The sequence below is a fragment of the Glycine soja genome, chromosome 14, assembly GCF_004193775.1.
Source record: "Glycine soja cultivar W05 chromosome 14, ASM419377v2, whole genome shotgun sequence".
Taxonomy (NCBI): domain Eukaryota; kingdom Viridiplantae; phylum Streptophyta; class Magnoliopsida; order Fabales; family Fabaceae; genus Glycine; species Glycine soja.
In genome coordinates, this window is record NC_041015.1 from 1,006,556 (window position 1) to 1,023,068 (window position 16,513).

Here is a 16,513-nt window from a genome sequence, read left to right on the forward strand (position 1 = left end):
TTAGGCGAAAGAGACATTACATACAGGATTCTTCCTGGGAAGCTAAGAAGAAGAACCTCCCCCAACATGGTTCCTTTTCCTGTGAAAGATGCCACTGATATTAGGCAAGAGAACTTTCTCTGAAACTGACACCTTCCCTTTTTCTAACTTCTTCATCTCCACCTTGTCTGCATTTGAATCCTATAGTGCTGAGGAGATAGTTCTGGGGACATCAGTGTTTCAGCCAATATTCGAGATGCAGCTTCTGCTGCTTTCTTCTGCTCTTGTTCGCGCCACTTTCTGAGCTCACCCTCCACCGTCCTCTTTGCTGCTTCAGCCCTTTACAACGCTGCTTGTGTTTCAGTCTTCATATCCTCAATTTCCTTTTGAGTTTCCTCTAACCTTTTTAGAAATTCATTTTCACTAGCCTTTGCAACTTCAACCTGTGCTGTGGCAGCAGCCACTTTTATGTCTGCTAATTTATCAGACTCCTCAACCTTTTTAACTAAGGTTTCAAACTCCTCTCGTGAGATTGTAATTCTTGCACCAGGTTCAGAAGTTGATGAATGAGAAGGACTAGTCCTCATAGATAAAACCTTAATCTGATCAAGAGCACTTGCCTCTGCTGCTTTAGCAGCTTCCACTTCTTCCAACACTCCTTTAAGCTTTGTTTCTGCATCTTCTAACACAAGTTTAGTGACTGCATCTTCCATCTTCAATTCTGCTGCCTCACTCTTCATATCTTCTGTTTCCCTTTTTGCATTTTCAGTTTCAGACAACAACTGTTTTAATGTCAAGATCATTTCCTCTGATGCAACTCTAGCTTCGAGTTCAGACTTGCTTTTCCGGAGCTCTACCCTCTGATTCTCAACAACAGATTCAGTTTTAGATTCTTTCTCCTTCAATTCAGAGTGCTCTCTTTTTACATTCTCCAGCTCCATCCTAAGAGCTTCCACCATGCATCTAAGGATGGCTGCACTTCAAGATTTTTGGTAAGCTCTGGATTGAATTCCTTCTTTAAATCAAGCAACTTCTTTTTTGATTCTTCAAGGATGGCTTCATATGATTGTCTTAGAACTTTTTGCTTGGCTAATGTCTCTTCTTGCAGTTGATGTGCTTGGACAAATTCAGCATTCGTCTTCTCAACTGATTCCTGTACAGCCAAAATTTCTTTAGATAGCTCACATGCTCTTTTGGTGTTTGCCTTCATTGCATCTTCAGCTTCTGCTGCTTGCTTGAGAGCAGAAACTCTTGCTTCCGAGGATAAATCATACCCCTGACGAATTTTACTCAGTTCTTTCTTTGCAACATCAAGTTCTGTAATGACAGAAGCATAATTATTAACGGCAGTTTCTAACTCTTCTTTCCAAGCACCATTGGTTCCACCAGGATCACCACATTTTTCTTCTTTAAGCTGTTTTGCTTGATTTTTTGAAGCTTCTGTTGCCTGAATAGCTGATTCTCTGGATTCACCGAGAACTTTAAGCTTTTGTGAGAGATCCTCAACCACTCTTTTAGCCTTTTCAAGCTCCACCAGGACTTGAGCCTTGGTAGTTTCTGCATTCTTTAGTTGTTCCTTTAATTTTTTCAGGTCTTTCTGGGCTAAGTGAAGTTGTCTCTCCTTTGCCCAAACATTCTAATGAAATAACAAACCATAGAAACAATTTTCACTTTTGTGGTAAATGAGAGCATGTCATTCATGAATATGATACATGTTAACAAGGACATGTCATTGGCTACTGAATCAAAGCATGATACTGGATTGTGTTGAACAAATTCTCAAATTTTGAAGTCATAATTATAATAATATAGAAGAATTTGAACTAATAAGAATAAAAGTTTCCAATTTTTTTTACATTTCACCCACTCAACTTTTTCCATCAGAACACGTGGTGCAAACACAAATTTAGATTCATAGTAACCTCTACACCTAATTATAATTGTCAACTGAATCAAGTAAGCTACGCTGTCGCGCGCTCGCTGCATAGATCATGATCAATATTTCTTTATTAATTGATTAGGGTATGGTACCAGTAAACGAGTGAGTAATTAATGATGATTAATTGTAAATGATCAGTGTCATATAATGCAACCAAGATGATTCTTCAATAAAAAAATAAAAAAAAAGCTAAGTACTACATTAGTTTCCAACTGGGTTAACATTAAGCATATAAGAAACTACAAGATAATACTATCTCCACCTCTGTGATTTACTTCTCCTTTCTACCAGTCTGCTCTATAAGCAAGAGATCATGCCTCTTGTAATTAATTAAATTTCCCACACTAGCTCTAAGTTAATTGAAGTCTGATTAACGGGTTTTGAGATTGATCTTAAATCTCATATATACCCTAAAAAATTCATCATAGCTGCTAGTTAACTAGATATTTATATCATGCAGACTCCATATTATTGTGGACTTTATATATATATATAGAGATCTGAAATGTCATATATTGGGATTAAATGAAAAGCATATCCAGACGTATAGATAACTGAAATTGTTGTAAGATCAAATAATTGTTAGATAAAAGTGTTTCCAACGCTTCAAGCTTAAAATTATGATTTATTTTGTATTCAAAAATATATAATAATAATAATAATAATAATAATAATAATAATAATAATAATAATAATAAATAGAAAAAAATATAATAATATTCCACTAAAATATTTATTTGATTAAATTAAATTCTCTAATTTAATTATCAAATAAATTATTTTCTTTTATAAAGATTGAAACACTCGTTTGTGTGACTCAATAGATTCAAAATTAAACCCATAGTAATTAATCATAATTAATTTACTACTTAAGGTAGGGTTTAGTAATACTCCTTAATGTCCGAGTAACATGAGTTACATATTTTATCGTTCAAGGTTAACTCTAGAGTATAGTATTACTATTAAACTAATAAATTAACACATTATGTTATTTAATGAATGATTTAAGAAACTCTTTTCTTCTTTTGCAATTTCTTTGGAGTTCAAACTCATCACCTCATTACGATGAATTTCTTCTTGATTCATTATTAACTCTACAAATATTTAATCATATTCAATATTCATTCAACTAGTGTCTTAGGGCATTAAATGTTTGAAATTAAAATATAAAAAATAACTAAATTACTATAATAATCTCATGCTAATGAAAATTATTATATTTATTCTTGAGAACTTCCTATTGACATATCAAGATAATATTAACTATTAGGAATTCTCAATTCAGTAAATTCAATGATGTCATCCACATATACATCATTTATATACACAATTCAATAAATGAGATTTATTAATCTTTATCCAATAAAAATTATTATATATGTATTGATATATCCGGATTATTGATGACCTACTCATAATAATTTTACGATCAAGAACCATTTAAATTAAAATTCTAAAGAATTTGTTTCTCATTATTATAATCTCTATCATGATAATAAGTCTCTAACTTTAAATAAAAAATTATCAAATTAACAATTTAATAAAATAATAAATATGATAATAAAATAAAAAACAATTTTTTTTACTTAACAATATATATTCATATATACTAGTGAAACTAGTACCCAGCAGGGAATTAGGTTTCCAATTAAAAAGAGCTAGTAATTAACCACACAGGGGACCAAATCTGACAGAAGGATGTCATAAACAAATATCAGTTTTGTGGTGCGCTTTACAAGAATGCATGTTAAATAGTAAGTGAAACTTTCGAGTCAACTTGTAGAGTCCAACACTTGACATTTCTTGGATTACTAATTGGGCGTTCGAATCAAATTTGATACTTACTCTCATGTTTTTATACAATTATCTTCTTTACTGAATGAAACCCAAAATAACTTAGTCTGATAGATACAGAGCAGATGGCAAAAGAAAAAAGAAAAAACAATTAGAGTATGACTAGCTAGGAAAGGCAATTGCGATTCTCATTGTAAATGCCACAAAAACACAAGACAACTCAGTTCTTAATAAAGCATCCAATCAAATTAAAACATCCAAACATAGCTACAAATGGGATGGATGTTGCTGGACATTCAAAATGCACAACAGAAAAAATAAGCCTAGATTTTTATGACGAAAATTCGTAGTTTTTCTTAATCGAATTCAGGTGACATATTTCATTATGTATTTTTTAACATTTTCTATTTTATTTAATTTTATGATAAAGGCTCCAATGAATCACACTTCATCATCATTAGTATTATCATATTACTAAATTTATATTTTTATTATTAATTTCACCTACAACCTTTGGGCTTTAAGAGAATACTACCTTTGTGTCAAGTCTAAAGTTAGTAGGTGTTATTACTAGCCCCAACAAAATTGTTCTTGACCATATTAAATCAAAGACAATTATCAAATTATCCTTTTCCACCTCACCCCACCCCACCCTTCCTAACCCCACCTTGCACTCATGCTGCCAAGTGTTTTTTTTTTTTCATGGTCAAACAAATTATACTTTTGTTGTGAAATTTCACATAACGAAATCACAATTTCATTATTTTTTTATTATTGATGCACAATTGAGTCATGATTCCGTTATATAACAATAACTCGTCGCGTAACGGAATTATGATTCTATTTTGCAATAAAACCTTTTGTACAAAAGAATTATGATTACGTTGTATGAAATTTCACATTTTCGTTGGATACTTTTTCTCTTCAAAAAATACTAAACGAAAGTATGATTTCATAATACAATAGAATCACACTTTCATGGTCATGTCATGTTTTGACCTTCCTTACATTACGAATCATGATTCTGTTGTGTTTTTTTTTTTCCTAAAAAAAAGTAATATTGGAATTTTGAGGAATTATAAAAATCAATAACAACTACCTTAGTTATTAGTTATTTCAACTAAAACTCTTTTCGAAACTATCCTCCTCAATGCATGTGTGTAAGAGGGAAATGGGCAGGTAAAGAGAAAGAAAAACAAAAAAGAAAAGAAATTGAGTCCATACATTAAACTGTATTTGTTTAAACGTCGAGTTCGATTGAACGAGAAATAATATTTTTTTCTCTCACGTTCAATACCAAGGAAAAGTGAAAGAGCATACTGGTTACATCAGATCCCTTCCCTGCATTCCAGCATAAACATTTTATGAAGTTAATATTTTTTAAAATATTAATTTTTAATTTTTATATTTTTTTAATTTTTATCCTCATTAGATTTATTTAATTTTCTAATTATTCTTTTTAAATAAATTATAATTTTATTATTTTCTGTCATTTTATATTTCTTACTACTTTAGCCGTTAGTTTAATAAATATTTATAATTTAATAAATTAATTTTTTAACTGTTAACTTTTCATATAGTTTTACCTTGCATACCCATAATCAATCCAAATTTTGAAGGCAATATGCAAATGCAATGCAAGGAATGAGACAAGAAGAAAAAACAAGATTCCCTCCCTCTTACATGCACGTGCTATAACAAAACAAAAATGCCGAAAACTGAAGGGTTGCATCGCCTGTACACAAAGCCTCACGCATTTTTTTATTTTTATTTTTTATAAAAATAACAAATAAATTTGTTAAAAATGTCATTTATCCAATAGCATAAAAATATTTTTCATATATTTTTTTTCTCATTTTTTCTTCCCATCCAAACAAGCGGAGAGAAATTTCTTTACTCTTTTCTTTCTTATTTATCTATTCAAACTACACAATTTTCCCTATTTTTTTTTCATTTTTTCAACTCCGAAACTAAACAAAGTATAAGTGAGAGGAGAGGAATACGTAAGCGGTAAATTCATTCTTCTACACGCTATTATTGTATATTTGTATTAATATAAAAGTTTATATAAAAATAAAAAATAAAAAATATTACATTGTGTCTTGCAGTTTATATAAAAAATTTATATTATTATTTAATAAAAAATTATGATTATATGACTTTTAATATAATTATTTCGAGAGTTAATAAAGTTATAAGAGAATGTAAACTTACATCGTCAACATAGTTTTTTTTTTTCTTTTATATTTCAGTAAGTTTTTGAATTGTTCATACTATTGACTTGACCAATTTCAATTTAAAATGATAAATGTGAAGTGAGTCTGTTTTTAATAGGAAAAAGGTTACATTCACAAACATATATAATAGATAAAATGTCATTTTCCGTATGTTTTTTTCTTCATTTTCTTGATTTACAGAAGATTCAAAGCACTATGAATCAATGACCAAATCATAATCTGCGACTGCTATTGACTTTATTTAAAATACAAACTGCTACGTAGTTTAAGATCGACACTTACGTCAATCTGATCCCTCTATATATAGAGAAAGAGACATTATAAATTAATATTAGCAATTAAACTTGTATATATACTTATATTATGCTTATAATAATTTTTTGTAGAATACAAAATTAACTAATCTAATAATTGAATCATTGGATATTATCATTTTGATCATCTATGTTACATTTCACATATATTAGATATTTTTTAGTGTTTTATCTAGTAAGTAGATATTTACTTATATTTTATAACAGATTACACGTGAAAATAAAATAGTGTGATAAAATAATATTAACTAAATTTTATTTAGATTTACTTGAAAATTTTATAAACTAGTTTAATATATATTACTGGGTACGTACGCATACCTATTAAACATTAGATATTTTTTATTTATATTTGTTAGATATAAAAAAATATTTTCTTAGAAAATAGAGTAGTACTATTTAATGTGAGTACATATGAGTAGCATTATTTGAATATGTATCACACATGAATGTTGCCTTTTTTATTTAATTTGGTAATGATCATAATTAGAGTTTTTAAGTTCTTCAATGATATTTAAAATATTTTTATAATATAAATTTCAAGTTTTTGACCGATTAAGAAAATAAGTTTCGATAAAGACTTAATTACAGTTAAAACTTCAGGTGATATAGTGGTAGCACATCTTAATGTATGTACCAATGTGTGATGAATAAAAAACATTATTCTTAGTAAAAAAAAATATTCTAGTAGTATTACAACCAATCAATTAAAGACACTATTAACGATAAGTTGAATTTAAAGAATTTTTTTATGAAAGTTTATATATTACATCTTAATGAGTTGAATTTAGTACTTTCGAATTCTCCACCACGTTTTGCCCATTTTGTGGAAACATATTTAATTGAAATTTTATTAAAAATAATATCTGGCCTGTGTATAAGATGTTAAGAATACGTGAAGAATATTATTTTCTTATGAACAATTATATTTGGAAACCTTGCTATCGAGTTCCATAGAACAATTTTGAGTTCGAGTTCTAATTAACATTTTTTGGGTTAAATGTGCAGAGGAAAACTTTAATTACCGTCTATCATATATATTTGAATAAAATCTCTACTATTTCTTTATCACACAAAATAATGACATAATAACTATTTATTTTAATATTTTTCTTATTTGGTCGGCCATAGAAATAAATACCATAGAGCATCAGTATCTTGTGTGAGAAACACAGAACCTGGTAGGAGAGAGAATGGGAGAGGAAGAAGGTGGGCATGTTGATGTTGGTTTGTTCGAGACAAAAGAAGCAAGATTCAGAGGAGTTTACAAGGTATTTGCATCAACAATATTTGGCGCAATATGTTTAATTTGGATGTACAGAGTGGGAAACATCCCCACAGTTAAAAGTGGGAAGTGGGCTTGGATTAGTGTTATGGTGTCAGAGTTATGTTTTGGATTGTACTGGATCATCACTCAATCTGTTCGTTGGAGAATCCTTCAGCAAACGCCTTTCAAACACACACTCTCACAAAGGTTACTTTCTCTTCATCCTCTCCGCCCTTTTACTTTTTCATTTCCAGGGCAAAATATTAAACATACACATACGTATACCGCTTTTTTGCTTTCTTTTTTTCTTACATTAGTTCTCTCATTTCTTCATTTCTCTCACTTTCTTCATTTCTACTCGTACACCTTAAAATTGGACGAATAAAAAAAATTACTTTCTATGAGCAATATTTATAAAGTTTAAATAACTTGGACGGGTGGTGTAAAAGAATTTACACGGTTAATTATAATAACTGTATGAAGTATATTAAAAAAATAATTAATTACTCATTTGATCCTTATAATTTAATATCTTTTAGTTTTTATAATTTTAAAGTATTTTTTTCATTCATATAATTCTCATCTTAATTCTCTTTTAGTTCTCTTTTAGTTCTTAGGTTTAAAATTGATTTTTTTAATCTTTATAATTTATATTTTATTTTTTTAATTTTAAAGTAGTTTTTTTTAGTCCTTATATTTTATATTTTAATTTCTTTTTAGATCTTATCATCAAAATATGAGTAATATTATCAATTATAACTAATTATAAAATATTAGCAAGTAATTCATAACTAATTTATCACAAGATAATTTGTAATAAACAAATAATTGATAATTTATAACTAATCATTTTTGTATTTTTTGTTGTAAGAATTAAAAGATAATTAAAATACAAATTATAAGAACTAAAAATATCACTTTTAAATTATATCAATTAAAATATAATTAAAATACAAATTATAAAGACTAAAAATATTACTTTTAAATTATATGAACTAAAAAAAATTAAAATATAAATTATAAGAATTAAAAAATCACTTTCAAATTATAAAAACTAAAAAATACAAATCATAAAATTATGAGGATAAGATGAATAATTTAACTGAAAAAAATAATTAAAGATTTGGGGGGACAATTAGCCCCAAAGTATACCAAGACATGTACAATTATAGAAGGTGGAATAGTCTAGGGAAAATGAAAGAGAGAAAAAATAAAATAAAAATCGTGACAACTAATATAATAAGAAGTATATATAAAATAAGTTGGAAAAAGATGAATATATATATATTATCCTTTGAGAATGACGATCAAACTGAAACCTTGCAAGATGCAATCACCACACTGTGTGACTACAATGATTGTTTTTCTCCCTCCTCTCTTAATAATGTTGTTTCATTAGATGGAGTGAAAAGAAATAGAATAAAAATGAATTCATAAAAAAAATAAATTAAAATAGTATACAAATATAAGTTTTACATTATTTTATTATTTATTATTTTTTTAACCTTCTTTTTCTACAAATGAACGGAACCTAAAAATCTTTCATTCTTAACAATAACCGGAAGTATTTCATTCTCAATTATATTGTATAAGTCTATTTTCTTAATTTTAAATTCATTTAACAAAAAAAGTGAAAGAAACATGGACCGTTGAATTAAATATGCTCATTAATTCGACTAAATCCCATTAAGAGCCACTACAAAAAAAGGCTAATGGAATCACGCTCAATACTACTACTTTACACTCTTTCGACTTTTCAAGACATCCATCGTTAATTTAAATAAATCCCATCAACAAGCCAAAAGTCTAACTGAGTACTATGGTAAACCAATTACCAAATAAATTAAAGACCTAAAGACTAAACATTGGGTTCAGTATTAATAGTTAGGTAAATTGTGACCAATTCTCTTTGGACATTATTAAGAAATTAGAAGGAAATTTATTTTATTGAAATATACAAAATCGCTATGCAGGTAACATATTTTATGTTATTTTATGATCTCTATTATAAATATTTTTTTTTTAATTTTTTAACTAATAATTTAAGAACACTAGTTAACCAGAGATTCTAATGGTTACTCCCTTTAGACTCATATAAGCAAATGAATAATTTTGTATATTGAACTTAAATATAAATAAATTTAACTAATTTTGTTATATTTAAAATTATTATTCTTAAAATATTATTTATTTAATTATAATTATATTTTTAATAAATCCTTTTAATTTATGATAATAAATTTTAATGAAGTATATTTTAAAAATAATCTTATTTTTTATTTGTGATTAAAAAAATTAAATAATATAAAATTAATTATTTTTACTTATATATAAATTTAGAGAAAGTTTTAACCTGTTGCTTTGTTTGCACTTTGGAGGCCTGCTCGTTATGTATTCTGTCACTTTCAGTAATACCGGTACCTGATATATATTATGCTTTTGCTGACTTTTCTTTATAAAGAAAAGTAAACATTGCATTGCCAGTCAACTTTTTATACTGTTTCATTCCCCGCAGTGGTCCTATATTCCATTTCATAAATATTTTGTGAACATAAAGTGAATGAATTTAGAATATATTTTTAAGATAAGTGTATACGTATAATTATGTATATTATTAATTTTGTACGTTGAAATAATGTGATTCTTTCCGGTCTCTTTATATCTAGAATAGTAATCCATATCTGCTGCTTATATTTATTTATACATAAAAAATTATATTATTCGAGTATAGTGTGACCGACAATAAATTGACGAATGATGACGTACTTATCCTTGTTAGGTTTCAGCTTTTGTATATAGGAGGGTATGACCCATGTGTGCTTCGCCGAATGTTACGTTTCATCCTTGTATATATTAGGTTTCATCCTTGTAGTAACTTAAATTGAGCTATTGGATTGTATTTATTTTAATTTATTAAATCCAATTAAAATTGAATTAAATGATAAGTTTTGAATTTTGAATCATATCAAAATTCGATTTAATTCATATATAATTAAATTATTAATATACAAATTTTAAATTTAACACATTTTATTATTTATTTTAAGTTAATATATTATTTTATAATTTTTTTGTTTGTTTTAAGATAATACATTATTTTATAAATAATATTGTGATTATACATTTTTTACTGTTTATCGTATGAGTAGTATAATATTTTTTGATATTGATTTTTAAAAATATCTTTACTATTTTATTAAAACATTTTCTTATTATTTTTGGGTTTGATTTTTTTTAAATATGATAATTTTTTAATCATTGAATTGAGTTCAAAAAAAGATAAATCCAATCTAATCAAACCTAATTAATTTAATTGAATTGAAAAATTGATAAAATTCAATTCAACGTAGGTTACTTATATCCCTAGTTATAAGATTAAACATGTTTTTTGTTTTTCTTTATAAAATTTTAAATTATAGTTTTGGTTTATATAAAATTTTCTTTTATTTTTAGCTAGTCTCTTCTTTAATTTTTTTTAAAACATTTTCAGTTTTGTTGATAAATGAGAAGTGTGTTACGTGTCAGTATGTTTAATAGTTATATATCACTATCGTATATATTGACACCTTGTGTGATCTAATAGTCATGTGATGTTCATATTTATTTAACAAATTGTATGATACGAAATCACATGGCAATTAATGTGATGACGTATGGCACTGCATCTATAGGATAGCCACGTGATACCAACATGGTTATTTTATGTGACAAGTGTTGTTTTGATATTTTATTAGAATATTTTTCATCTTTAGAAAAAATTTAAATTTTGATTTTAATTTCTACAAAATTTTAGTTTTAATTTTAGTCTTATAAAGCTCAAACTTTCAATTCTACTCCTGTTTTTAATTTTTATCTTATTTGACTAATTTTAGTCATTTTTAAATATATAATCTATTATTCAGTTATTTTCACATTCAGCTCACTAAATCATTGTATAATCTTTTTTATAAGATATTTTTAACATAATCACATATAATTATTAACTTATTATGAGTAATATTTAAATAAATTTAAAAATAATATATATCATTATCAATAAAAGATACAAATACTTAAAGTATTTAATAAGAGTAATCGTAGAAAAAAAAAGTATTACTTAAAAATTATAAAATATCTTATAAAAATCTTCAATAGGAATATAGAAAATATGTCACATCATAGTATCATCCATACCATTATTGAAATTAGTGGTGAAGGTGGAAATGTCAAAATCTCTATTGCATGCTCTCTAACGCTCTTTAGCAACTAATAGAGTTCCAATACTTACGAACTCTGATTAAAAAACCCTCACAAACTTTAGAAATAAAGTTTTGGATATATAATTGATGTGTTTCAAACTTGATATTTTTCTTTAATTTACATGATGTCAGTTATATATAATAAGACAAAGTTAAGTAGAGTTGTTCCAAACTTGAATTAGAGCTCAATGTATGTTGGATCTTTGAGTGTGCCTTATTAAATTTTATTTTTTCAAGTAATTGTTATACGTAAAATAGTAAAAATATGATGAATATTTTTTGCATTGGCATATCTTTACAGATATGACGAGGAGAATTTACCAGCAGTGGACATTTTTGTGTGCACGGCTGACCCCATACTTGAGCCTCCATGCATGACGATTAACACGGTGTTATCAGCAATGGCATACAATTATCCTGCGAATAAATTGAGTGTGTATCTCTCTGACGATGGAGGCTCAGAGCTAACATTCTATGCTCTCTTAAAGGCCTCCATTTTCTCCAAACATTGGTTACCTTTCTGTAGAAGATTCAATGTTGAACCTATGTCACCAGAGGCTTTCTTCGCTGCCCCTCATTCTAGCAATAATAGCACTGAGTATGGCCAAGCATGGTTATTTATCAAGGTAACTGACTTCTTCTTTTTTTTTTACGTTGAATTATCAATGGTTATATATGTCCATATAATGCTATCTTCAAATGCACGTATGGCGTAATCTGATGTTACTAATATTGTTCGGGCAAGGTGTGCTTGTGATTACATGAAAATTCTTGGAGTTGAACAATTGAGTGTTTTTAGTTCAAAGGTTTGTTATACGGAAAGAAATGCATTAATTAGAAAAAAAAATAAGTATTAAATAAATTAATGAATGCATATTTAACATTTGAAAGGTAACAATTAGTTAATTAATTGGTTTAGGTAATAGATATATAGGTACACTAAGCGCGTAGACAAACTGAAATTACTTGTTTTAGCATAATCAAGTTGTCTTGAATTTGTGTTTTAGGTATGCATGTAATTGCGTCAAATATACGGAGAGAAAATTTATTATGTGATCTATAAAAAAGTAGATATATCTAATTCTCTTAACTAAAATGTTAAATTTGAGTTTTATATATGAATTCAAAATTCCAAAATTAGGTTAGTGAATATTTTTAACTCAAATAAGATTGTCTTTTATGTGAAAAATACATGTACAATATTAAAAAAAAACATTTTTTATTAATAAATATTAATTATTAATTTTTGTTAATCAGAAAATTCAAAGTCACAGAAATATGAATGTTATTTGTTATTTGTTTGTTTTCTATATAATCAGTTTTTAAAATAAAAAGTTAAATACATATCTTATTTTTTTTTTTAATTTGTTTTGCCTGATTCTGTAAATCTTACTCATTTATACGAAGACATGAAAAGTGAGATTACATTCTTTGATGAAAAATTTCCCCATTTGCCATTTCATATATGTCAGAAATTATACGAAGACATGAAAAATGAGATTGAATCAGCTGTAGCAAGGGGCAGGGTTCCAGATAATGTGAGGAATCAGCACAAAGGATTCTCAGAATGGAATCCAAAAACAACGAAGCAGGATCACCAACCTATCGTGAAGGTATGGACATTTTTAATTTTCACAAAATAAGAGAGTAAGAATTCACGCTGGAATTAACCTACTATCTTAGTTTTCTATATAACTAATTTTTCAATATAATCTTTATTCTTCATTTTATTAGATTATAATTGACGGAAGAGACACAAATGCTGTAGATGAAGACAGATTTCAACTGCCAAGAGTCGTATACATGGCACGCGAAAAAAGACCCAACTACCCTCACCACTTCAAAGCTGGAGCTGTTAATGCACTGGTGAGTAATACTCACAGCATTACATCAACAGTGTATGCTAGTTAAACTCATAATTTTATATTTTACTTGTAAAATTGTATCTCGTTTTAATTTAAAAGCATTAAATCTTACCTAACAATTTACAAATGCAAGCTAACAATATTAAAAGAAAAAAAGTTAATTAACTCTTTATCTAATATTTTTTCTTACTTAAAGTGTCTTAATACTTTAATTAGATACTACCCTAACCATAGTAGTTAAGCTAAATTTTTTTTTTGAAATAGTTAGGCTAAAGATAAAAAATTTGAAAATTAAACCCTTTTTAAGTTTTTTTATTATATATTATGTTTTCCACTCACTTTAGCAACTTGTCTTTTGTACATTGATGATGATATTTTCAAATTGTTCATTGAAAGACGTATTTGACTATGTTTTCCCAATAACAACAAACAAAAAAGAAAGAAAATTCTCTATTATTATTTGGTGTTAGTATCACATATCACGAGTTTCATTCTGCAGATAAGAGTGTCATCCGAGATAAGCAACGCCCCTTTCATTCTCAACTTGGATTGTGATATGTACCCCAATACTGCAAATACAATTCAAGAAATACTATGCTTCTTCTTGGATGAAACAAAAGGCCACGATATAGCTTATGTGCAATTTCCACAGAGCTATAATAACATCACCAAGAATGACCATTATGCAAATTCTTATCTTGTGAGCAGTAAGGTAGGTAATAAAATAATGTAATTACTTTATAGTTTATACAGTATACATATATATAAACTCACACATAAGGATGGACTAACAGTATATTGAGTCTGATTTTCTTAATATGTGAATATAAAGTTTGAGCTAGCTGGCATATGTGGATATGGAGCAGCCTTATTTTGTGGAACTGGGTGTTTTCATCGAAGAGAAAGTCTATCAGGAGCTTACTTGATAGATTACAAAGCAAAATGGGACATCAAGCCTAAAATAAATGATAATAGAACAATTAACGAATTGAATGAAGCATCGAAGGCTCTTGCCACTTGCACCTATGAGGAGGGAACTCAATGGGGGAAAGAGGTTTGTGCTCATGTGTAGATTTTAATTTATCTCAGAAATTTCAATAGTTAATAATATTTATGAATCTTGCAGAAGGGATTAGTATATGGTATTCCTGTGGAAGACATAGCTACTGGCCTTGTAATCTCATGCAGGGGTTGGAAATCGATTTATTACAACCCAGAAAGGAAGGCTTTTGTGGGCATAGCTCCAACAACCTTGGATGTAGCATGTCTTCAACATATGAGGTGGTCAGAAGGCATGTTCCAAGTTTTCTTCTCCAAGTATTGCCCTTTCATTTATGGGCATGGGAAGATACACTTTGGTGTACAAATGGGATATTGCAATTACCTTTTATGGGCTCCTATGTCTCTGCCTACTCTCTGTTATGTCTTTGTTTCTCCTATTTGCCTACTTCGTGGCATTCCACTGTTCCCACAGGTTATCTCATGCGTTTAATTAGCTTGATTTGATTCCTTAATTTTCTTGCACTTATTTACCTCTAATTCGTGTTTTTGCAGCTTTCAAGCATATGGGTCCTTCCATTTGCATATGCATTTCTCGCTACATATGGCTTTAGCTTGTGTGAGTATTTGATTTGTGGGTCCACGGCAAAGGGTTGGTGGAACTTGCAAAGAATTAAATTCATCCATAGGACCACCTCGTATCTCTTTGGTTTCATTGACACCATGAAAAAGCAATTAGGACTGTCACAGACAAAATTTGTCATCACGGATAAAGTGGTTACTAAGGATGTCCAAAAGAGGTATGAGCAAGAGGTCATTGAATTTGGAGGCTCTTCAATCATGTTAACCATATTAGCTACAGTGGCATTGCTAAATCTTTTTGGTCTCCTTTGGGGAATGAAGAGGATTATGATGGATTTGGAATTCAGCTCTAGCCAATTGATGATGCAGATTACACTGAGTTCATTGGTGGTAATGATCAGTTTACCAGTGTATGAGGCACTTTTCATTCGTAGTGATAAAGGTTGCATACCATCTTCAGTTATGCTCAAGTCCATTGTCTTGGCTTCATTAGCCTGTTTCCTAGCACCTTTCATTTGCTAATCTAGCTAAATGTCAAAGTACAATACTGAAAGTGTGGTTCATACTCACTAGTGATAAGAATCTTTCTTAGTTCCTAGTTTGGCTTCATTGACTTGAAGCTTTAAGTATGTGCGCTAATTATCTTTATTAGAGTACTTTGGTTTCATGTATCTAAACATACATCTAGCCACTATTATTTGATCATGGAAACCGGACATTGAGATTCCCAATATTTGATTTACAAGAAATACTAGCAATGCACATTTCAATATTATATATTTGACATACTCTCTTCTGTTAGGGAAATTCATGAGACCCACGAATTATGTATGCATGCTTCTTCGTATAGAAGATATTATTTTCAAATTAGTATGATTTTAGGAATTTCAACTAATAAAAAAAATGAGTCGAAAAAAAGGTGTTAGATAATATATATTTGGGTTAATTAGACATGCACTTCTTTATATATTTTTATGCTAATATGTTTAATTTCTACATTTTAAGATTTACCTAATTAAAATTAACGTCCAGGCACTATATATTTGGTAATGACAATTATTTTTTGTTACATAAGCATTTGTTTCATTTTGTTCGTAAAATTAATATTTAAATTATTAAATATACTTAAAACATGTTCTAAACTAATTATAATAATAAGTTTTATATCAAACATACGGACTTTTTGACGAAAATGGGGATTTTGGAGAAAGGAAATATGCAAACGGATTCTTTTAAGAAATATTTCCATGTTTGAGACATTCATTCATTCTCTAAGCGTTAATAAGAAAGTAATTTCTG

The 16,513-nt window shown here is 28.2% G+C and overlaps 1 protein-coding gene and 1 pseudogene across 2 annotated transcripts; one reads left to right on the forward strand and one right to left on the reverse strand.

Moving 5' to 3' along the window:
* Positions 1–3,769, reverse strand: LOC114385194 (annotated as a pseudogene).
* A 3,638-nt stretch (positions 3,770–7,407) lies between these two features.
* Positions 7,408–16,000, forward strand: LOC114383102 (cellulose synthase-like protein E6). Of its 2 annotated transcripts, XR_003660403.1 has the most exons (9): positions 7,408–7,737; positions 12,070–12,394; positions 13,241–13,381; positions 13,503–13,634; positions 14,133–14,345; positions 14,466–14,687; positions 14,760–15,107; positions 15,188–15,848; positions 15,886–16,000. XR_003660403.1 is itself a non-coding variant. In XM_028342695.1 (8 exons), exons 1-8 carry the CDS (start codon positions 7,457–7,459, stop codon positions 15,734–15,736), a joined length of 2,211 nt encoding a protein of 736 aa, XP_028198496.1. In that variant the 5' UTR covers positions 7,408–7,456; the 3' UTR covers positions 15,737–15,996. The 2 variants fall into 2 exon arrangements, 1 of the variants encoding a protein (XP_028198496.1); XM_028342695.1 differs by having other exon boundaries at positions 15,188–15,996.
* The last annotated feature ends 513 nt before the right edge of the window (positions 16,001–16,513 follow it).